General features: G+C 43.0%; 1 protein-coding gene across 5 annotated transcripts in view; it reads left to right on the top strand.

Moving 5' to 3' along the window:
• The window catches only part of Dnajc6 (DnaJ heat shock protein family (Hsp40) member C6), a 135,811-nt gene that overhangs the window by 33,632 nt on the left and 77,838 nt on the right, over positions 1 to 24,341 (top strand). The window contains exon 1 of one of the 5 annotated variants that reach the window (XM_028778772.1): positions 10,353 to 10,607. The exons of the other annotated variants lie outside the window; for them this stretch is intronic. Coding sequence (XP_028634605.1) covers positions 10,421 to 10,607 — 187 coding nt within the window. The 5' untranslated portion in view covers positions 10,353 to 10,420. Of the gene's footprint in view, positions 1 to 10,352; positions 10,608 to 24,341 lie in introns of those variants that run through there. 5 annotated transcript variants of the gene reach the window in all.

Genomic DNA, 24,341 nt, shown 5'->3' with positions numbered 1-24,341 from the left:
TTTAATATACTTCCTCATGTTAAGGTGACTTGCAACCATAAAATTATTTTTGTTGCTACTTCATAATTGCATTTTTGCTACTGTTATGAATTATAATATAAATGTCTGTGTTTTCTGATGGTCTTAGGTGAACCCTGTGAAAAAGTCACTCAACCCTAAAGGGTCATGACCTAGATGAAGGGCTGAGCCCTTGTCTCTCTTAGGGTTAATTGCTGTGATGAAACACTAAGACCAGAAGCAACTTGGGGAGTGTCTTAGTTACTGTTCTAATGCTATGAAAAGACAGAAAGGCCAAGGAAACTTATAAAGCATTTGATTGGGTATTGTGGGCTTGTTTATAGTTTCAGGGGGTGAGTCCATGACCATCATGACAGGGAACATGGTGGCAAGCAGGCAGGCATGGTGCCGGAGCAGTAGCTAAGAGCTTACATCCTGATTCACAGACAGCAGGCAGAGAAAGAGGGGCAAGACTGGGGGGGGGGCAGAGAAAGGAAGAAGAAAGAAAGAAAAAAAAAAGAAAGAAAGAAAGGAAGGAAGGAAGGAAGGAAGGAAGGAAGGAAGGAAGAAAAATATAGATAGATAGGGAAAGTCTGGTGTGGGCTCTTGAAACTTCAAAGCCCAGGCCCAGTGACTCACCTCTTCCAACAAGGCCACACCTCCTAATCCTTCCTAAATAGTCCAGCAATTGAAGACCAAGCATTCAAAATTATAAGAGCCTATGGGGGCCATTATTGTTCAAACCACCACAGGGAGGAAAGGGTTTGTTTCATCTTGGAGAAGTGTTGCTTGTTCCCTCTGGGTTGCTCAGTAGTTTTCACATACTATCCAGGGCCACCTGCCCAGGGGTAGCACCTCCTACAGTGAGCTAGCTCCCCCTACGCACACCCCCACATCAATTATCAATCAAGAAAATACCTGCAGACTTGTCCACAGGCCAGTCATATGGAGGTATTTTCTCAGTTAAGATTCTTTCTTTTCAAATGGCCCAGCTCGTGTCAGGTTGACACAGAAACCCGCCAGCACACTCCTATAATTAGATTTGCATTTTAGATGTGAATCAATTTGTTCACTTTTTCTGACTCATTTTTCTTATCTCTGAATTGAAAGGGATCTCCTGCCCTCTTCAGTTCCTTTCTGCTTTAATATTTCATAAATTCCTCTGGCTGTAGAATATGTAATCTCATGCTAGCTTCCAGATATCCTGGGCAGCAAGGCCCAAGATAATAACCAGGGCTGGAAGAGGCTCATGGAGTGTAGATGGGGATAGGCAGGGATAGGAAGATAAACGGATACTGTATCTTTCCCACCAGAAGTTAGCAAATGGGAAGGTAGCAGGAACAAGGAATGGGTAGGTAGCTTTGGCTTCTCAACAAGCAGGTAGAGTACATTTTGCTGTGCTTCTGGCATGGGTGATACTTAATATTACTCTATGTCTGTCAAAATGATTAAAGTATTGCATATTCAAGTATTTAATGATAAATACTATGAAGCCTGACATGTACTTTAAAACACGGGGTAGGGCTGGAGGTACAATTCAGTGGCTTAGCATGCATGAGGCTCTGGATTGAGTCCCTAGCCTTGCAAGTAAAAAGCTAAGTATACAAATAAGTGGATGAATGAAGTTAGAGTTATACATATGAAAGGAGATTGATTATGGCCTGGTATTGTTGATATTGAGTTGTAGGTACAAAGGGACCCAACACATAATTTAATCTACTTTTGTGTTTTGCTTAATAACTTCCATAAATCAGGGTGAAAAATAAATCCTTCCAACCTCATTACCTAAACTTCTCATTTATTATTATTTTTTCATACAAATAGAGAATGGATCAGACTCTCACTCGGTCATATAAACATCTTGCAACTATTGTGTTATGAATAGCAAAAGAGTGTTTTAAGTTATGTTATCTACTTGGATGGCTTAAAGTGTTTTAGACTACATTGAAATTACATAGGTGAGTCAAAGAAAGAGAATTCTGTACAAAGGAAGGGACATAACTACGGAAGTCTTGAGTGTCATGAATGAACTTGACATGAAAAAGCTTGCAGTTCTGAGCTGGGTCTGTCTGAAGGAGTCTTTGGGTATCACAGAGAGTCACTGGGCTTGGAATCAGGTAGAGTAGACATAGTTATGTACTCACTGAAGGAAAGCATATAATACCACAGCCAGGCACCAGACCAAGCTCTTTGTGTCCTTGGTGTCACACAATTTTAATAGCTGCCTTATTTCTTAGATGTAACAGTTTTATGAGTGAGCTGACAAAATCTTAAGTTATAAAACTTGTCTGTGATTGTATAGACATGAAATCCCCAGTAACGGTTATGACAAGTGAAGAATTGAAGTCCAGAGGTTAGGTGGCACCCCACTAGGGACTAGAATGGCTGCATGTACAGGGAAAAGCAAAAGAGTGGCTCACCACAGGGTGATTTATTTTTTTCTCTCCCTTAGCTGATCTAGGCATAATTAACATATGACTGTTATGGATTTCTGAAGCTCAGAGTCCTTCTGTCTTTTGCTTGGGTGCCAAAGCTTTTATCCTGAAGCCCTCTGAGGTCAGAAAGTGACTCAAATAGGACTCTGTCCTTTCTTTCTCCCATGTGGGTTCTGGGACTAGACTCAGGTGGTCAGGCTTGGCAATCACCAGCCTGCTCACGCATTTCACCCTTTTTCATCCCGTGATGTAGAGAATGGAGTTTTCCCCCCACTGTAGAGACAAGAGTGTGGCCATGAGTCCGGACCAGGTCATAGAAAACTTACGTACATATGTTTGGATAGTGCTCAAGCATAGGTATAACATAGGCTTCCTTCAAAGCCAGTGGCTTCTCTCCATGTCTCTTTAATCTACATCTGCTTAGACTGCCACACTGACATGCCAAATGGAACACTCGTCAAACCTCTTTCAGTGTTAAGAGCTTGTTTTTATTTTTATATCTTTGTGGCTTCAAACTTGTTGCCATTGTCCTGCCTCTGTCTCCCAAGTGCTGGAAAAAAAGGCATGCAGCACCAAGCCTGTCTCAAGGTTCACTGTTAAAGATTTATTGATCTGAAATAGTCTTACTATGGAGCCTAGCCCAGCCTTGAACTTTCTGTCCTGTCTGGCCTTTTTCAGTGCTGGCATTATGAATGTATGCCATAACGCCCATGTAGGAGCTACTTAGTTACTATCAAAAAAATTAAACTATATTTTAAGTAGTTTTAATTTACAATTGCAAAGAGAGTACGGGCATTGGAGCTACAAGCTTGCTTTTGATGAGAGTACAAATATTTTCCTTCTAGTGATTTTTGAATTGAACTGAAGGGTAACCAAGCATCAAATTTTAGGTGTATGACCCAAAACATGTACACGAGTACATAGGAGGAAGCTGTCTCAATCAGAAGCTGCCTTCAGGCATCACTGAGCACAAACTCCCACATGGGCAGTATAACCAGGGCAATTCGCTTTTCACTGGTCACCCTGGGAAAGGAGTGCTGACAAGTGTAGCGACACCACTGGCCTCAAGCTTCGCTCTCATAGTGGGGTTACCACTGCAGCCGTGTGCAGCGGCTCAGTGTGACCAGAGAGTTTGACATTTGAGGGATGATATTTGTGTGAGCTTGCGTGAGTGACATAGGTTCTCCAAAAATAAGATGGCATTTTCGGGGTTGTCAAGGACATGAGAGTCCAGCAAGGAAGGGGACCTGAAAGTGGGAAATAAGCAAGGGGTGACCTTTATTTCTTTATTAGCACAAGATCTTCAAGTAAGCATGGGTTTCAGGATGAGTTGTCTCAGAAAGGATGCCCTGGACAATTGGTCTTGTCTTCCAGGAGAGACAGCACTTGGTCAGGCCCTCATAACAGACATCTCTACTTCCAGGAACTGTTATGTAGGCATCTTGCGTTAGATATTCCGGCTCTCTTATTGTTTGCCAGTACACTGCCTGTTTGCTCTCGGTGCTGTATGTAGCTCGTGGCAGCTGCTCTTAGTGACAGCTGCTCTTAGTTACATGTGTGATTCTCTTCTGAACCCTCGATCAGCTGGGGCATAGCAAATGAGAACACTTGATTGATTGCAGATTTCTCCTCTGGATGTCTTTTGGAGGAGGAGAGGGGAGTGACAAGTCTAGGTTTGAGAAGACAGGAAATTCGAGCTCAAGGGGTCTCCTGAAAGTCTGGGCTTGCAGTTTTCTGGCAGGGGAGTGAGTCTGGACCACTCTGCTGTTGAAGAACCCTGAAAGGATTCCCAGCCTGTTCCCTTTTCTTCTTGACTGTGGCACAGAGATTTAGATTTTGACATTGGTCTTGGTCCTGTCCTTGGTTCTTCAGGTGAGGTTTTGACACTGCAGGTCTCAGGTCCAGATGCCTGCGAGGGCTGGTAGGAAGTAGACCAGGAGCCTGGGAATGGTGGTGAGAGACGGTGCTAAAACTGGAGCCTGGGAACCTTCTGGCCAGACATAAATTAAAAGTTTTTCTTTTTTAAAGTTCAGACAAGCCAAATATGTCTAGAATACACCAAGAACTGTTCAGTTAAGTACCCCAGTTGCGTATATTCACAGGTCATATCCCATAAGGAGATAACCTAGGTATGACCGAGGCGTGTTGTTCACATGTGTTTTAATGTTACTCACTGATTTATATTCATCACATCAGAAAATCAAAGGGCTGTGTTTCAGAGACCTGTGTTACAGGTGAACCCGAGATTGTGCTGTTTACTGGAAAAACTTGTTTTTTTTTTTAGTTGTGGTGTTGCTCAGCCTTAGCACACACCTTTAATCTGCAAGCTTTCTGCTTGAATATTGTAAACAGGATTAAATAAAGTCAACTATGGGTCAAGAGGAAGTGAACAGAGGATAATTAAGAAAAACCATGGAGAGTAAGAGGGAGTCAGGAGTATGGACAGAGAGACGAACAGGAAGTAGAAGGAAGGGACATCCGGTTTGAAGGAGGTTTTGTGAGATGGCGTTGGAGAGAAACATTCCTGGTGGGACATTGGCTGAGGAGGAAGGTCAACTGGTTGCTTGCTTTGCCTCTTCGAGTTAGCAGGCTTTCACCCCAGCATCTGGCTCCCAAGTCTCCATCGGTAAAAATCAAACAATTGAAATTTTATTTGAGAAACAACAGTCCTTTATAAAAGCAAGAACATAACAGAAAAATGTTGCCCTCATTTATTGTCTAATTCATAAGATTTCTGTCATCCAATTGTTCAGGTGACACCAGTAGTCACAGTGTAGAGGGTTGTCACAGTTAGGTTGGGCTCAGGAGAGGCAGGCAGACATTTACCATCAGAGCCCATGGTGAAAAATACATGCATATCATTACTTAATGTAAACATACACACAAATACACACACATACACCACTTTAGCAGTATTTTAAGAAATAATGTTTACCACATTCCAAAAACTAATGTTTTTCATCTTATTTCCTTTCGGTGAAAATAATGCCTATGAACTGTTAAGTTTATTTTACAATTTACCAGTAGGCCACAGTGTGAATATTATAAAGATGTAAAAGAAATCACTGGGGTAGGGGAAGGGACTTGACTCAATGGTTAAAGCACTTGCCTGAGTATGGATCTCCAAAACCCACACAAGATGCCCGTTGGGCATGGCAGCTCACTTGTAACCCCAGCCTCCAGTGGCAGAGACCGAGGGTCCCCAGAACCAGCTGGCTAGTAAAACTAGCTATATTTTGAGCTCTGGTTTTGATGGATGACCCTGCATCTATGAGTAACCTGGAAGAGTGACCTGGGATAATTTCTGACATCAACCTTGCATCTCTGCATGTAAGCCACACACATTTGTGTCACATACACATACCGAACACAAAAAATGCAAAAAGGGAGGTGGGAACACTGTTTTCATTTCTTTATTCACTTATTAATTTAGTATTTGCTCACTATTTTTCCCTTGTTATTTATTTATTTATTTATTTATTTATTTATTTATGGTTTCTGTTGTTTTGTTTTAGTTATATCGGAGAGGAGCTTTATCCCAGAATCTCATGCATTTACTCAGTATTTGGGTACTCACTGGTTGTCATAGGACCGAAGGAAAGCATGGACTTTCCTTCTTAAATATTCCAAATATAATAGGAAAAACGAGCATTCAGACATTCATATCCAGTGCAGAAAATCACTTTGCCTTATACAGAAGGCTTTTCATATTCTCATCTATCACAGTGGTAACTAACATATCTCTAATGCAGGACAGGTTCTAACCTAATCTTAAAGATTGGAAACTATCTGCGTTTTGGAAAAATGATTTAGTTAGATATAAAATACAGTAATGGCTGGAAATAATGCAGGAAGTCATAACACGGTTGTAGCGTAGTAATAATAGGGGATGAGAGTAGTATTTATTAAGCCCTCCCTGTGCAATAATACTTGATTTAAGGGTTGGAGAGATGGCTCAGGGGAAAGAAAGCTTGGTGATCTTCTAGAGCATCCATACTGGAAGGCTTACAACCCTATAGCTCCAGCTCCAAGGAATCCGATTCTCTTTCCTGGCCTCTGCACTCAAGGACATCCACACATATACCTACATAAAAAATTTAAAAAAAATCTTTAAAACATCATTTAATTCTCACTTTGATGACTGTGTTGTAATGGAAATATGCTCCTTTCCCATGGGAAAGAGTAAGACAAGTTAGGTGATTTGGTCAGAGCCTGAGAGCCTAGAACTCATTGCTGAATGGTTTGGTTCCAGACCCTCTGTCTCTATCATCATTCCTAAAAGAGGAAGGGTGGCACAGTCAGGCACAATCCAGTATAGTCTGGCACAATCCGGCACATTCCAGTACAGTCCTACCTTACCTTTTACTCTGTGGCCTCACTGAAAAATGTGGGTGGCATTTGCTGTGAGAAGAGAATATTTAGTTGTGGGTATGGACGAAGAGATACTGGCTCCTGAACATCTCCATCTGGGCACTCATTATGGAGTTAGTAAAAACAACTGAAGATTCACCCTACAGGGGACAGCCAATCCTTTGAGTCTATCCCCATCTGTAATATTTTATTCTTGAGATAAGTAGATTATGGAGCAAACTGTTATTTTTTCATTGAATATTTATTTATTTATTTATTTATTTATTTATTTATCTATCAATCAAGATATGATCTTTCTGTGTATCTCTCCTTGACCTGAAATTAACTCTGTAGACCAGGCTTGCCTTGAACTCACAGAGATCCACCTGTCTCCCATGTTCTGGGATTAAGGATGTGTACTACCATATTTTGTAATTGTATTTTATTTTTATTTGTGTGTGTATCTGTGTGTCTGTGGAGGGCAGAAGTCGGCATTTGATCCCTTAGAGTTATAGACAATTGTCTTCTGCCCAACATAGATGCTGGGAATCAAACTCCAGTGCTCTGAAATCGTAGCAAGTGCTCTTGGACATTAAGCCATCTCTGCAGCCTCTGTGATCTTGGGAAACAGCAGAGTAGGCTTTGCTTTTACAGTCCTTCCTTCCTTCCTTCCTTCCTTCCTTTCCAAAGCCCAGGTTCTCATCATTAACATTGTGTGTGTGTGTCACTAGTAGCTGATCTTGATTTCTGCTGTGTTTTCTTAGGTGTGGTCCAACCAACTTTTTGGTTTTATTTATACAGAGTCTCTCATTGGTCGAGAGTCGTAGGGTTCCTCCTTTGTCCACTTCCCCAGTGCTGGGGTTAGATTAAGGCTCAAATTCAGGTTCTCGTGCTCAGGAGGAAGCCCTTTACCAGCTGAACCCTCTGTCCACTCAACCTCCACCGAATTCTTACTAGCAATGGGTAACTTTCTATCTTCTACTTCTGGAGTAAAGAATACTTAGCTTTCCATTCAACTGGATGCATGGGAGGAACCAGGATTGCAAAAGCACAGGATAGAGCTGTGCTCGAAGACAAACCAGTGTGGTGACAACAGGAAACATTTATGTGCTTAGTACAGAAAGCTATGTTAAGTACTATTTATTTCTTTAGCTACAGCATACGAGTTGTCATATGCTAAACACTTGGCAGTGTGCAGTGTAGAGCAGAAATATCTTCACCGGGAAGTGAGCTTTTTAGGAACCTATTGGAGTTAAGTTGGTAGATGTTCCAAGTTAGTCCCCAGACTCTAGTTCTTAGGCCATTATAAATAAATCTAGACGGTGTAGAATCCTGTGTTCATTATATCCCAGTTTGTAGAAATATTAATAGTTATTCTGGTTGATTTATTTTTATGTTAAGTATAAAGCTAAAAGATAAAATGATATGACCCGGGGGTGTGGCTCAGTGGTACATCCCTTGATTACTATCTTTGAGAGTCTGGGTTCCATCCCAGAAAAGCAATAAGTGAGGGGAGATGCTGTCTAGCCCATTCATGTCTTTCTTTAAATTTGCAAACTTGGGAGATAGATATCCAAAAATACAAAAGCATATGTGTCAGTTTCTTTCCACCAGTATGTTTGCAATTCTGAAGTATAGCAAAAATAACCCAAAGTGTTCCTTTTGAAAATAGCAGCTTTCCCTTTAAGAATGGTTGTCTCTAGTGACCATACAGCTTGCATCTGCTGAGGCACATAATGGACACTAGATGTTTGTGCTCCCTGGTGGTCAGTAATGAATTGAGAAAGTACAGAAAGAGATTATTAAATGTCACTGGAAACTATTTTGTTACTAGATTTTAAAAGTTATTGCTTCAATAAACTAAACCAAATAGCTCAAGATTTACAAGTTTGAAAGTAAAGAGCCTGCGCTTAAAGTCATATTTCAGTTTTTCCTGCTACCATTCAGAGTTATTATAAGCAAGTATTAGCTCTGGATTCTGCTTCTGGTCTTACTGCACCTCAGCAGATGGGAACACCCTGGACAGTTAGTGAAGGAATGAAAGGATCTAGCGCCCCGCATCTTTGACCTCTTCTGACTCCTTCTCTACCCATGTGTCTGTGCGATCTTTGAAAAAGAAAATGCTTGTCAAGCAGTTAGTTTATTGTGTTTAGGCTTACGAGGAGCTGGAGTTTCCAGGGAACTTTAGGTTCCAGATGATCTGGATAGGAGACTCTTAATTGCTGTCATTTGATTTTTGTGTCCTGATGTGATCAAAATAATAACAGCAAGAGAAAACTATGTAAGCCAACAAGCAGGTCAGGCCGGCACTGTGCCTGTGCCCCGCCCCCACGCACTAGCACACATGTGCACTTTTTCTTCTCATATCACAGGAAAATGTCAGAGTATTTCTGAAAGGTTTTCTTTTTAGTTTATCCGAGAACTAGGAGAGAGAAATGATACTTTAAGTCAACATTTTTATCTGGTCTTTCACCTGAACTGAGGAGGATGAGGAGGGAGCCTTCTGAAATACTATCAGGCGAAAAGAAGCATTGGGTGATTGCATCTTGAGACTGAACACAGTTCCTATCTAGATTGTGGAGGCTCAAAACTCACACAATGCCGGGGGTTTGCAGAGCCTTCTTCAAGAAGAGGGCCTTGGCCCTGCTGCTAATTAACTTCGTGACAGATCCCCTCTGATAATGGCTGTTTTCCTTGCCAACAACTATGAAAGAAAAATGAGGGGCGAGGCTAGAGGATGGAAAGAAAATCTGGTATATTTCTCTTCCTAGACTTCCTTCAAGCCAGCCGAGTTGAGGAGTCCTTTCTCCCTGTTGCAAGGTAACCAATAAGAGCCCTGGAAGTGCACAGGATGTAACATACCCTCCCGGATTATCCCTTCAACATAGTTGCTGAAGAGATCCGGCCCTGGCTCCCTTACCCATTTTAGCCAGATCCTTCATATCCACAGCTCATCCCGTGCCAGGAGTGTGCAGACATGCCGCTCTGCTGCTCTGAGTACACAGATGGCCTGCCATCAACAGATTCCTTTTCTCCTCCTACTGGAGTTACAACCCAGTCCACCAGGTCCATCAACCCAGTCGGCTTTCACTTGCCGAATCCTCCAACAAAGACCAGCTGAGTTACATGAAATGGGCGTGCCGTGCTTGGCTCTCTCTCCAAGGGTGCCTGGTCTCCAAGGCCCGAGACACCTTCTCCCCTTTTTTTCTGAAGCACGGCGCGCTGACACACCCCTCCCTCCGCGTTGTCGTGGTCCCCTCCCCATCCCGCCCCGCCCCGTTTTCCGCTTTCAGCCTCCCTCCCTACGACTCTCCCCTCCTTTACTCTCTTCTGTTTATTCCCTCCCCCTCCAGCCACTCCGGGAGCTGCCCGGCTATTGCCGGGCTACACCTACACTTCCTCGGGCGCTGTCCAGCCTACGGGTGGCCGGAACCAGTTGGGTGCGCTGTGCCCGGGGCGGTGGCTGCAGAGCCCTTCCTGGTGGCCGCTCCCTTCTTTCCCTCCTCTTCGCGTCATGTCGGGCACTTGATTATTATTGTTTTTTTTTTTTTCCATCCCTCTTAGTCTGCCCCGTCTTCCCCTCCCCCTTCCTTTCCCAGGTTGATTTTTTTTCTTCCCCCTCTTCTCCGGGCTTGCCCATGAGCCTCCTCGGGAGCTACCGGAAAAAGACCAGCAGCGATGGTTATGAATCTTTGCAGCTGGTGGACAGTCACGGGGACTCGAGCGCACGGGGCGCGGCGGCTGGCACGCAGAGGGTGACCGCGGGCGCGGTGCGTAGTCCCGCCCGGCAGCCTCCGCACCGCGCCAGCACCACGGACAGCTCAGGTAGTGGCAGCTGTGGCGCAGTCCTCCGGCCCGGTGCACGTCCCCGGTTCAGGCTTGGAGAGGCTGGGTTGTAGGCCATGGCATCTAATACCACAGGGTGTAACGTCTCTAATTTCTTTGGTTCAGGGAGCTAAGAAACGTTAGATCCGTCTGGAGGCTCGGTGACATTAGCGAGCACCTCTTAATCTCCCTAGGCTGCTGAATGCACCAGCTGGGGGCGGGGAGATGAGGGGAGGGAGGGGAGGGTAAGGGAGGGAGGGGAATCAGGGGAGGGTGGCACCGCGAGGCTAGGTGGCTGGTTTCTCCGCCCTGCTGTCTGAGCCGAGGTGAAGGAGAAATGCTTGGTGCTTTTGCTGTTTGCAGACCGCGTTTATACCAGTTGTTCCCCCGATAGCTGCTGTTATTTACAATTATGTAAAGCTTTGCCGCGTCTAAACGATCTTCTTGGGTTAATGTTTCCTCTTTACCTGGGATCAAGAGCCCTGTTAAACAACACAGCCCTTACGCTTTACACAATGCAGTTTGTTTCCTCTGTTGTTGATTTTGATCTTATCCTTTTGCCTGGTAAAATTTCTTAAAGATCCTCATATAGGGAGACGGTTCTAAACTTTGTATCTGTGTTTACAAGTCTCATAAAATATTTTAATGAGTTACAGACCTCTCAGACTTGGTGACAGTTAGGAATTTGTGTATCAAAACAGTCATCCAAGAGTCCCTGCTGGCCAAAGACTTGTGTAAGCGCTGTTTGTGTACTTTTCCAGGATGGAAACCACGGGGGTGCCGGCTCTACCTTTGTGGGTTTAATACTGGGGCAACTAAGGACTCTGGTGGGAGTCATGTTGGGATGAAACCAAGTAGGATTTTATTCCTTCACTTTACAATCGCTTGTGGATTTTAATTGTGTAACGTCTCACCTTGTGCTGTCATTTTCTATTTCCGTCTTCCTGAAATGACATGAAATACTATTCCCAGATATTTGGTTGTCTGGTTTGAAAAGGAGTTCACTAGTTAAGCTATGGCTTAAATCAGAGAAGGTATTGGTGGGAGGTTCTCTCGGACCATCTTATATACAGTTAACGTTGTTCCTTGTGGACTGCTGTTTTTAGGGTCTGGGGAGTAGTGCTATGTTTGGTTATTTGAGCTGTGCCTTTCTAGATCTATGGTACACGAATGCTATTTATCTTCTGACCCTCCTTGAAATCTTTGAGAGATTCTTGTACTCTGACCCATAGTCATTTTGGGAACACTTGGAAATAATGGAAATGAACACATTCCGAGTGAGTGCAGAGAAAGAAGCCCCATATCAGGAACGTGAAGACAGGAGTCCATGCACAATTTCCCAACAGTCATTTTAGGAGTGGGATTTGTTTTTTCAGCATATTGATACATTGTAGGAGAAACACATTTTTATAGGAAAAAATATATTTTCCTGGATCAAGTGATGTCCAAACACAGGCTTAAACTTTGTAGGAGAATTCAGTTGAGAATACAGTCTTTTGGGTCTCTGGTGTGTTGTCATTTGGTAGGGGCAGACATTCTAACACAGAAGACCTAGTTAGGTCCTGGACTTTTGCGGACTGGCCTTTTCTCCCCCAACTAAATCAGGTTTTTCAGTAGGTGGAGAGAACAATGAAATGCTTTGTTAAACCGTGGGGGGTGGGAAGAAGATAAAGTTATCGCTAAAGTACTGTTGCCAGGTATCTCCTCAACTTCATCAAACTAGTGCTGTTTCAAGAGCCCCCTCCCTCATCCCTCTTTGAGGCTCCCTGCCATGTCTGTTCCCTCCTGGATCTGCTGAGGGGAATGCCTTGGCTTGGCTGCAGATGGCTGGTACAACTGACGACTGGATGTATATTTTCTTTTTTTAAATTATTATTATTATTATATATTTTATTTACATTTCAGATGTTATCCCCTTTCCCCATTCCCTCCCACCCTGCCCAGAAACCCCCATCCCATCCCCCCCTCCTCCTGCTTCTATGAAGATGTGCCCCCATCCACTCCCACCTCCCCACCCTGGAATTCCCCCACACTGGGGCATCCAGCCTTCACAGGACCTCCTCTCCCACCTATGCCCGACAAGGCCATCCTCCCCTACATATACAGCTGGAACCATGGGTCCCCCCCATGGGCTCCCAGGCTGGTGGTTTAGACCCTGAAAACTCTGGTTGGTTGGTATTGTTGTTCTCCCTTTGGGGCAGCAAACCCTTTCAGCTCCTTCAGTCTTCTCTCTAACTCACCATTGGGAAACCCATGGTCAGTTCAATGGTTAGCTGTGAACATTCGCCTCTGTATATGTCAGGCTCTGGCAGACCTCTAAAGAAACAGCTATATCGGGCTCCTGTCAACGTGCAATTCCTGGTATATTTTTGATTGAGAACATAGTTAAGAGTGATAATGTCTGGTCTGGATGAGGGATTAGATTCTGAGAGCCGTATTTATTTCCTAGTGCAACTGTATGTCTTGCCTGATTATAGTCTTTTGTCTGAGAGGCTCAAAGAGTGTGGCCCATGCTGTGTAACTATATCCATTTCTTAGAGTATTTAATTAAACTCATGCATCATTTCTAATGCAACAGTCATCTGCTCATTCATCGGGCTGTGTACGACATGGTGTGCTGCATAGGAGGTTGTTTCATGGGGCTTTGTTCTGACAGGAATGTTTTTGAATCGGAACAATATGTGGATGTCTCTGTAGACAATGGAAAGCTTAATCTCAATAGTACTTTACATGTGTGTGGCAATTTATACAGAACTCCTGGACACTTACCTTATTTTCAAGCATGCTGTCAAATAGATAAGGTAGCAAGCAGCACCTGTCTGTGTGCCCGGATACTTGGTGGGGAGGGGAGCATCAGAACTATTGTTTACAGCTGGAAAACCAGGTTTAAAGTCTGTTCCTCACTCGCAAAAGAGTAGATGTTCTTAACATGCAGCTTTAGCTGAAGCTCAAAGCTATATGGTTAGAGTTGCAAATTTTCTATCCCCAGCTGTTTGTGTGCTCCCTAATTATGGCATGATGATGGTGATGATGGTGGTGCTGGTGATGGTGATGACGATGGTGATGATGATGGACACTTGAGAAAGGAGCTACCCATTCACTCTGGTCTTCTGTCTTTTTTTTTTTTAATTATTGCCTTTATTTAAATTTTTATTTGTTTGTATGTGTGTGTGTCTTTATGTGCTTGTATGTGTGTGTGCGCCATACAGGGAGATCAGAAGACAGCTTTCAGGAGTCAATTCTTTCCCTCTACCATGTGGATCCCAGGGTTCAAGCTTAGGCCCTCAGGCTTGGTACCTCCTTCCCCACCTTGCTAGTTTTATTTAGCTTGGAGATAGAGTCTCAAAACGTAGCCCTGGCTGGCCTAGAATTCACTATGTACATAGACCAGGCTGGACTTGGACATGCAGTGATCCTCTGGCCTCAGCTTCTGAGTGTGTGGCATCATGTGCAGAGCTTACAGGTGTGTGGCATCATACCTGGTCAGTCTTCTGTCTTCATGGGCTGAATTTTCCTCCGTTGAACTAAAATGACTTCTGTGTAGGCACAGCGTCCACTGATGGTTGAAATCAAACAATTTTATCTACTTTGATTTTCCATCTGTTTTCAAAGGAAAGAGGGACAACTGTTCTGAGGACTGTAATAATTTTCTAACTCAATAGCTTACGTGTTAGAGTCCAGAGCAGTCTCCCAGTCATCCTGTTAGGTCCCAGGTGTTGGGACTATCCTGCTACACTGCTTGAGAAACTTAAGATTTCTCTTGTGTATAATCTGCCTTTCAGGGAAGGTTGAACTCATAAAACCCACAGAAGTCCAATTATTTTGATTGAGCCAATTAAGGCTAACTTGCCAACTTCATTCCTATAGGCTGTAAAAGACAGTCCACTTAAAATCTGGAATATATTAGTGAAATTGAAAAGAATAAAGATAATGAAGTTTTATGATTCAAATCTGAAATGTTTCTCATGGCCTCGTGTGTTTGGGAGATGGGGGGATTTAGGAGGTATGGGGTTGTCTGGAGGAAGTGGGCTACAGGGGTGCCTTCCATGGCTCTGCCTTGGATGGTCTCACCTGGGCCAGCCCTTTCCTTCTCTCCACCACATCCTCCCTGCCATGGTGGATTGAAACCTCTGAGAGCATGAGCCCAGATAAACCCTTTGCCTTTTAAGTAGATTATACCAGGTATTTTGTCATAGTGGCACAAAGGGACTAATGCAGGGAGAATGCTAAAATACTTTTTAAAATTGAGTGTGAAAATTTGTTTGGAAATAAAAGTTATCTTTAGTAAACACTATGTTAAGAGTATTCAAATGTAGTTTTTACATTTTTGACCAGTGTTTTAAAGATTTATTTTATGTATGGTTATGAGCCGCTATATGGTTGCAGGTAATTGAACTTAGGAAGAGCAGTGATTGCTCTTAACGACTGAGCCATCTCTCCAACCCCTTGACCTGTGTTTTATTGTTCTGAAATATATATTTAGAAAACTTTATACTGCATAGAAGTAGTAAACATATATGTAACAGTCTTTTGTATTTAATTCCATGTAGGGACTTTATAATTTGGAGACAGGTTTCATCTCTGTAATTTATTCAGTTGTGACTAAATATGCACTAGTTATGGGGTAGGTAATGAGCCAAATATGTTCAAATTTCCAATGCTGAGGGCTGCCAGACCTCTTGGACTTGGAAGGAGAATCCTAGGGGCTGATCTCTCCTGGATGTGAGGGCAGTCTGGCTGTGGTATCTTTCATCCAGTTGATCACTGTGGTTGAATTGTCTGATCTGGCTGTCCACGTCCTTCTTCACCTCTCTGAGTATATCCTTTTCCACATGGCATGCTCAATTAAAGAGGATGACCTTCCCTGATAGAGGGGGACCAGTCTTTAGTTAGAGTCAAGGATGTGCAAGTAGCTGCATGCTCCTGATCTCGTTGTCAAGGAGAGCTTCCCCAGCACAGCCTGTAGCCCCACAGAACACATTCTTCGTCTGTCTCTGGACTGCTCCTGTCAGCAGAGTCCTTTCTGCGTTGGGAGCAAAAGTAACCTTTCTGTTCTTTAGTTACAAAACAAATTCAATTTCTCTTTTACATGGTGACTTCTGATGCTTTGGGAATGGAGATTTCTCTTGGCTTGGTCTCTTTCCTAGGCCAATCAAACCCACCTTCTTTACCTTTTTATTTTCCATGCAAGTCATTTCCATATTATTATTTTAAGATTGGGGAATAATTCATAGTTTTGATTTTACATAACAGGATTTCCCCTCAATTTTTATTATAAAAGGCTCTGGAACTCTTGGTTAAAAATAGAAGACTACAGACAGGAACGAAATGAAAAAATGGAGAGTAACCTCTCTCATCTCTGGTTTCTTCGGCTCTTACCTCAGAGTCAACCCTTATGCTTCTTTCTAGGGGACCCATATAAAAAGTCAGATTTGTAGCACAAATCTGTAATCACAGCACTCTTAGAGAGACAGAAGGCAGGCCAAGTAGCCTGGAGCATACAGTGTGGCAGAAATAAGGTGGAAACAGAGAACCAGTTCCTTGAGGTTGTCCCATGATCCCCCTACACGCATGCTATGACAAATGCATTTGTGCTGTCACACATTCAAGCAAAAAATAAAAATTAAAATGTGAAGTTTTAAAGGTACATTCAACATATAATGTGTGTGTGCATAATATATATATATATAATACACATTTGTGTATAACATTCAAATTATACTAAAATGAAATTCAAAATTTATTCCAGTTATACATGTGTTTTACACTATTCAGTAATGCTTAATAATAGAATGGATACGACTCAAGCATCATGCTAAATACATATGGTATTTTTTTACCTTCATAAGATTTATGTAAGAGAGAAATGACAATAAATGCTGGCAAGAGTGTGGAGAGAGAGGAAGCCTTATTATCACCTGGTAGGAATGTAAACTGGTGTAGTTACTATGGAAGCCAGTGTGGAGGTTAGAAGCCTAACAGCAAAGCTATCACATGACCCAGCTACACTACTCCTGGGTATAGACCTGAAGGATGTAAGTCAACTTGCTACAGAGAGAGATATTTGCCCAACCATGTTATTGCTGTACTATTCTTGTGTGTCTATGTATGGATAGATGCAGATGTGTACATGTATGTATGTTTATGTTGCAGTCAGAGGACAACCTTGGATTTCATTCCTCAGGAGTCTTCCGCCTTTAGGGGCGGGGTCTTTCACTGGCCTGGGACTTGACTAAGTTCCAGGGAACTGTATGTGGGGTGGTAAGGGAACTAGCAATACAGGGAGACGCTTCATGGGGCAGGGCAGTAGAGGGAGGGACAAGAACAAAGTGTAAGATGTATGGAAATGTCACAATGAAAACGTTTCTTTGTGTGCTAGCCAAACAACTAATGAAAACTTAGTCAAGTTCCAGACCAGTGACTAACTTTGTCTCTTCTACCCACTTTCCCATTGCCTATGCTGTCCTGCCCAGCCTTTTTTTCTTTTAATGAGTTTTCGGGATTTGAACTCAAGTCTTCCTGCTTGTAAAGGAAGCACTTCACCAACCAAGTCATCTCCCCACCCCATTTATTATTCTTGATAGCTATATAGCTATGACAGAATCAGCCTACATGTCCATAAACAGATGAATGGGTTAAAAACTGTGACAAACACGTGTGTGCGCGCACACACACGCACACACACGCACACACACACACACAGACACACACACAGTAATAATATTTAGTTGTAAAGAAGAGTAAAGTTTGTTGTTCATTTTACACGGTGATTTTAATACACTGTAATGGGTAGAACCGAAGATCATTTTGTTAAGCAAAAAAAGTCAGATTCAGGCAAACATTTCATGTTTCCCTTCTATAAATGTAGGATGTGTTAGGAAGAGGTAGCCTGTGATGGGGAAGGACGTTTAAAGGAATGGGTAAGAGGTAATAAGAGAGGACAATGGCCAGGGTGTCTTTGACACCAGATCAGGGAACTAGCAAGACAGAGAGAGGGGTCATGGGGCAGGGCAGTAGAGTGAGGAATGCGAACGACGCGTAATGTGTATGGAAATGTCACAGTGAAAGCATTTCTTTGTATGGTGACCAAATAGCTAATGGAAAAAAAAATGCTTAAGGTAGAGAACAATAGGCGCCCACTTTGTGCATTTGAAGTAACTGGGGTGCAGGGGGGTTAAGCTGGTTTTCTCTGGTTATGTAGGCTTCCCTTGTTCTTCAGGGAGCAGAACACCAGAGAAATGCCCTTCAAATTGCAAAGGAAGGCTTGCAGTGAGTTTTCTTTGTCTGCCTCTTTCTCTGAGGCAAGGTGGGGTAAGCGACTGAGGGATCTGCAATGAATGTGGTTGTTTTTCACTTTGAAGCTCCTCCACCATGACAGATATGCCACCCTTATTTACATATAACATAAAGGATCTTTACACTGCAGGGATGGCAGACACAGAGCCAAAGCATCGTGGAACAGGACACTTGGAGATGAACATCATTGGTGCAGGTTCCTAAGATTTATGGAATAATATCCTGCCAAGGAAAATAGATCCCTAGTGCTCTCAGGATGAAAGCCACGATGTTCTGAACTGGACACTGGCAGCCCAGTGTGGGGACTCTGAGCACAGCCTGGCAGCACTTGCTGTTGATCCAGACTGGAACATTCTACCCTCTTCTAAGCTTTTGCAAACACTGCCCCTTAGTTTTGAGCACTTTATTCCAGAGCTGTCATGATACTCCTTTCTCTCATTGCTCCTAGTCTTGAGATGCTTCTCGGTTCTGTGGCACCCTGTTGGTAGACAGGGTCCCAGTGCCCCATCAGCCTGCCCTTCCCTGAATGGCTCTCACAGTACTGAACTGTGATACACTGCCTGGCCTGTCTTTTGTTGGGCTGTAGGTAAAGTTCAGAGAGGCTTAGTCTCGGTCACCTTTCTGTTCTCTTCACTGCTTGGCATTTATTAGCAGCCTGACAAATACTTGTTGAATGAAAGAAAGCATGAACAGGTTCTGAATTTTTAAAAAGGGCATTTATAATGGAAAGTACCCAGCCGAACCTAAAAATAAGTATACGGCTAGATTTGATCAGAAATGAGGCCAGGCTTAAATGAAATTGTGGCAGAAAGCTTGATCAGTTCAATAATGAACATTTTTTTTTTATGTGCGAGAGTTTCAGAGAGGGAAGATGGTTAAGACACATCCAGACTCTCAAGACCTTCCTAATGTAAAAAATGGAGGAAACTATTTACTTGAAGACTGAGTTCTGACCAAAAAACTGCAGCCTATTGTTTGCTTTATAATAAAGGTGGCTTTTTGTAAACAGAAAAATAGTAACTTAAAATACCCTCCCTCTGTCCCTCCCTCCCTCCCTTTCATCCTCCCTCCTTCATGCCATCCGTGCTTCCCCTCTTCTCTTTTCTGCCTTCTCCTCTATCACTTTCTGCCTTAACCAGAGATGACTTTTATCTACAGACTTGAGTATTTATTAGTAATTAGCACAGACTTTAAATCTTCACCATTTTCACATTTCCTGTTACAAGTTTTGCATATCACTGCTGCTGTCCACAGTCAGTCATGGCAAACTGTTTTACAGTCTACATCGCTCTCCAGACCTGCTTTCTTTTTTTCTTTTTGAAAGAAAAAGGTTGTGACTTTGAAGTCAATAAAAGAATCTCGGAGATAAAATCATGTGTTTCTTTCCTGCAAGATTTGTAAGTTAGGGAAAACCTAAATCCCAGTTATTGTGTATGAAACTGTTTTACCTTACCTGGAAAATTTGATGGGGTAATCCAGTGTCTATGGGGTATGTCCTTCATGGTGCAAGGAATTAGGGAATTTCGTGTAACTTGTGCCAAGGGATCTGGCAAATTCTTCTGCCTCTAATTGCTTTATATCACAGGCCCTAATCTAGATCTAAAATATCTTATTTCAATAATTCATCCAGATACAATTTTAAAAGGTATTAGAGATAGAACCTAAATGAAAATGCAACCGTATATAGTATTAACAGTTTGAAGGCCACTGCCAAGGACATAACCAGACTACTTATTACATGAACGGAGTTAAGTCTGCATATGCAGAAAATGCTCTGCAGGGTGGAGCTGTGCCTGAGAGCCAGCAGGAGTGCTGATGTGCTTGGGTAGCCACCTCCAGAGAACTCTGCTGGGAAAGAAGCACACATTAGAATTGGGAGGTGGATTTGCGGGGTAATAGCAGACTTGCCTGAGAATGCTGGAGAGAGATTCACTGTTTAATGGGAGGGCTAGGCAGGGCCACTGTTGAAGGTGAGCCGAAGCACACATCAATAGGTGGAGAAGGAAAGGAATACCACCAGACCAGAAGATCCCTTGTTTCCCACTGCCAGGCCAGCTGGAATTGCTGCTGCCTTCCCTAAGCCCACATGCTCCCCAGCAATCTGATTTCTCCTCTGCTGTGACTCTAGCTCTGTCCCTTCTTGCCCAGCCAGAAGCACTGCCCTGGCTTAGCCCTTTAGGTTATCATCTAAACTGCTTCTTAAGAGTTCTTAAAGGTTACACTGGCTTCCAGCCTACCACTGCTCACCCTACTTACTAAATAGAGAATCCCTGGGCCCAGGGCTGATAGGTAAGGATGCCAGTACTGAGTTTTGTGGCACTGGCTGATGCTGGGCAGGTGCAGGGTGACTGGCTGCCCTTTGTTCACTCTCACTAGGTGAGCACAGGGCTCTGCTTGCTTCCTTGCTTGGTGATGGAGTCACAGCAAGAAGGATCAGACACCAGAGGAAGATGTATGATGGTTATTGAGAATAAGGCTTCTTGGTCTCTATGGGAACAGACCTTGATCCTAGAAGTGTCAAGGACTGATTGTACCAATCAGTATTTAGCTGTATGAGCTTTGTGGCAAAGTCTTAGTGGAGCAGCCATTCTTATTTGTCTTTCCTCAAGTTCTTCTTTCTCTCTCTCCATGTTCTATGGGCCTTCCCTCCTTTTTTCCCCTCTTTCTCCATATTCCTCTGTCTTGGGCTTTCTCATTTCTCTCTTCTGTTTCAACTTCTCTTCTGCTTCCTTCTTTTTTCTCTTCTCCTTCTCCTACCTTGTCTCCACTCTTCCACCCAGTGGAAAGAGTCAATATGTCTGGGAGACTTAGTGCACAGGATGGTGTATGATTGGCTGCAGTGTTGGTGTTTGTGTGTGTGTGTGTCTTAAACCCTCCCCCCCCATCGTCCCCCAACCTGCTGCTTGTGGCCAGATAGGAGTGAACAAGAGCATTACTTTCTGATTTGGGTAATTTCATCTGACCTCCCTACAGTTTTACTTGCTGCTTCAATTAGCAAAGTGTTCCACACTACGACCTCATGAAAAACAATTTCCTAAGTGTCCCAGAGGCTGGTGCATTGTTCAATCAGAGGAAAGAGAAAAAAACGTACTTTCTCATTCAAAGCAAGGCATGCAAGACTACACATCCCCATTTTCCCTTCCTTTCCCTTACCTCATCTTTGCAAGAAAACAAACCATTGTCTTCCCTTCCCCCATCCATGGCTGATGCCTGCATAAGTTACTGCATTTTTAATTCTCTTAAAATACAGATTTGTGGGTGCTGTGCATGCATATTTGTGTGTGTGTGTGTGTGTGTGTGTGTATTTGTATTGTATATACAAGGTGGCACACACCAGTGTGTTATAAGTCAGAAAGTTCTGGTTTTGTCATTTACAATCTTCCACCTTAGAGAAGTCATTGAACTGAGGGATGTCCATTTTACAGTCAGCGCTTCCTCATTTGCTCATTCCTAGACATCTCTTGCTTTCTTTTTCGCTATGGAGAAACTGGAGATGCTGAAGAGATCAAGATAGATAAGACCTTGGTTTTTATGAACTTCTCTAGGACTGATAAATTGCTATATGATATGTTCAGGGAGAACTCAGTTTTGGGAGGAGAGAAGGCCTGGCTCACTGTGGTGGGTCAGGAATGCCAACTCTGAGAAGACAAATAAGCTTTGCACTAACATGGAAGAAAACAGCAAAGGCAGGCAGAAAAAAACAATAGCAAGCAGAAAGGAATCAGTGGCTGCACTGTGCTTCATAGGTGTAGTCTGAGAGTTAGGCAGATTCATGACTGTGTTATAGTGTGCTTGCCCAAGCTAAGATGGTCATGAGGTGACATAACGTTTTGGGACAACTGTCATGGATGCATTCCTTTGCTACCTAGAGAGAACTCTAGTATGTGGCTCAAGACCGTACTACATTACAAGTGAGCACATGATCTGGAGTGGGGGACAGTTTTGGGGAAGGAGCTTGTGGCAGAGTAATGGACACCTGGTGAGGCAGGAGGAGGAGATGGTAAAGAATGAGGGCCTGGCGTATTGTTAAGTGGTGATGCTCACTGCTTGGTTAAAAAATGTGTGGTTTTACAGATAGCTGGTAACTAACACAAACTCACATTAGAAGTCAGGCTCTCACTATGTAGCCCAGGCTAGCTTTATGATCTTTCTGCCTTGGACTCCTGAATGCTGAGGTCAGAGGCATGTGCCATAATTAATACCTGCCTTTAGGGTGAAATTTGTTTTGGTTAACTTGTAAAGAAATGGTATTATGGCATCTTCAGACATAAACATCATTATCTTTTGCCTGCATTGTATCTTTTTCCATTGCTCTCCCCCATGCACAGAAATATACTTTAAGGCTGACTTGTTTTATGGTGTTTGGGTTCTATTCTTATAAAGAATATCATCATGCTTTAGTTGGACTGAACCCGTCTTTCCTTGTTATTCCTCAAATCGGCTCTTATGGAACGAGAATGTTTACTTTGTATTACAAAATTGAGTGGGAGACAGAGAGGTGTCCCACAGAATTCCCTTACCCACTTTGTGTCGCCACTCCCCTTAGCAGGATCTCTAGCAACATCAGTATGGGGTTTGTGCCTTGTCATGTGTAGATTTTACAGTGGGGAAATGGAGTGGTGTGACCACAATGTAAGGGGAAGAAGCCTAGACCCTCAGACATAATGTGCTGTGGCAGAGGTCTGCCAAAGAGAGTCAAGATCCTGGGTACCCTGTGGCTATGATACGTCAGCTGGAGGGACAGAAAATTGGGTTCCAACTGCCAGAAAAATTGGTAGGTTGTCTTAAAAGTATAGCTGAATTTTCACTGTGTCTCCTGGTTTTAAAATGGAGCCATTGAATCCTTCAAGCAGGATAGAAAGGAGTCTGGCTTTGTCTCTGAATGTGCCAGGAGAATGCTGGCTCCATTATACCTGTCACTGGCACGGAGGCTGGGGAATTATTTCACTGTCTTGTTTTGTGAGCAGTTTTAACAGACGCATGCTCTATTTCATGTCTGGCTTTGTTTTTATACCTTACCCCATTGCACAGGAACTGGGCCTCTTCTCCTTCCCCCAGTCCCCACAAGCCTGTTTTATTTTATAATATGACATATGCACGTTCATGAAAAGGACATTTAGAACAATCCAGAAAATTATGTAAAAGTGAAAATAAAAACCCAGTTCCTTTCTCCCAGCCCTAGTCCAAATATTACATGTTTCTGCATTCACTTAGAAAAATGCCCATGCATATACAAAAGTATGCAAGCCAGCCCACAAACACATGCTGATTCCCTCATGGCTATGTACATGTATAAATTCATTTACTCATGTGTGTCCTGGAATCCATATGCATTGCAGTAAAAGTTCAAATTTCACTTAACATGATGTAGTGGGCAACTTTCTACATTAGGTCCTAAGGATGTATCCCACTTTCTCTAGTGACTGCTCTGACCTCTATGGGTAGATAGTGGTTTTGGATAGGAATACTTAAAACATATTTTTAATCTACATACAATTATTATACATATTTATGGGGTATAGTATGGCACTTGAATACACATATACAAACTATAATCGGATCTGTGGAACTGGCATATCATTTTCCTCTGTATACTGTACCTGTGGGAGAAACAAACTTGCAAACCAGAGGAACACAGGCAGGCATACTTGTAGCTTGCTGTTTTGCTGAGAACCCCAGTACCAGCTCTAACAAAGATGCTTGTCTTCCAATATCATCTCAGAGTTGAGGCTTGCCAAACTTCTTAGTGTTTGCTAGTTTATGGTGAGTGATAATGGTTAGCTCCAAACTGACATTAGATGTTGGTATTTCCAGGAACTATTTTTGTTGTTCATGATTGTTAGTTACTTCATTAGTGAGTCACACATGAGTGAACAGATATGCATACATATGTGGCATGAGAGAATCTGGATGCATCTGTGTGGATTCTCACAACTCGTATATTTTTAGAAGAAAATTTAGAAAATTTGGATGAGCGCAGCTGTACTCTCCATGGTAACTATGGTTGACACTTATTTTGTCCTGATGCTTATCAACCCATGGAGTGTGAGTAAAAAGGTTTCTCATGCCTTTGTGGATCTTCTTGGATCATGGCTTCCAGTTTTCTCGAGGAGCACCTCAGTGTGGCCCTGAAGAGATCCTGGAGTTGGAATGGGCAGTTTTCTAGAGTCAAGCTTTTTGGCATTGTTGAGTAGTGTCAACCTTGAAGGACTAGTTTTTAACCCTGAGCCTCTGCTTCAAACTCTATAAAGCAGTTAATACCTCTCTTTAAATTGTAAGGAAGTTCAGGTGAAAAAAGAGACCCAGTGAGTTCCCTGCCCTGTGTAAGACACTGGTGAATGCAACTGATAGAGAGCTGGAAGTAAACTTTAGTAGGGTGGAGAATATTTGCTCTTCTGAGGGCTCTCAAGGCTGTTTAGTCTCAAGGATCTGAGTTAT

The sequence above is a fragment of the Grammomys surdaster genome, unplaced genomic scaffold, assembly GCF_004785775.1.
Source record: "Grammomys surdaster isolate TR1022 unplaced genomic scaffold, NIH_TR_1.0 341, whole genome shotgun sequence".
Taxonomy (NCBI): domain Eukaryota; kingdom Metazoa; phylum Chordata; class Mammalia; order Rodentia; family Muridae; genus Grammomys; species Grammomys surdaster.
Note: the sequence above shows the minus strand (reverse complement) of the source record. Positions and strands in the feature narration are given on the sequence as shown.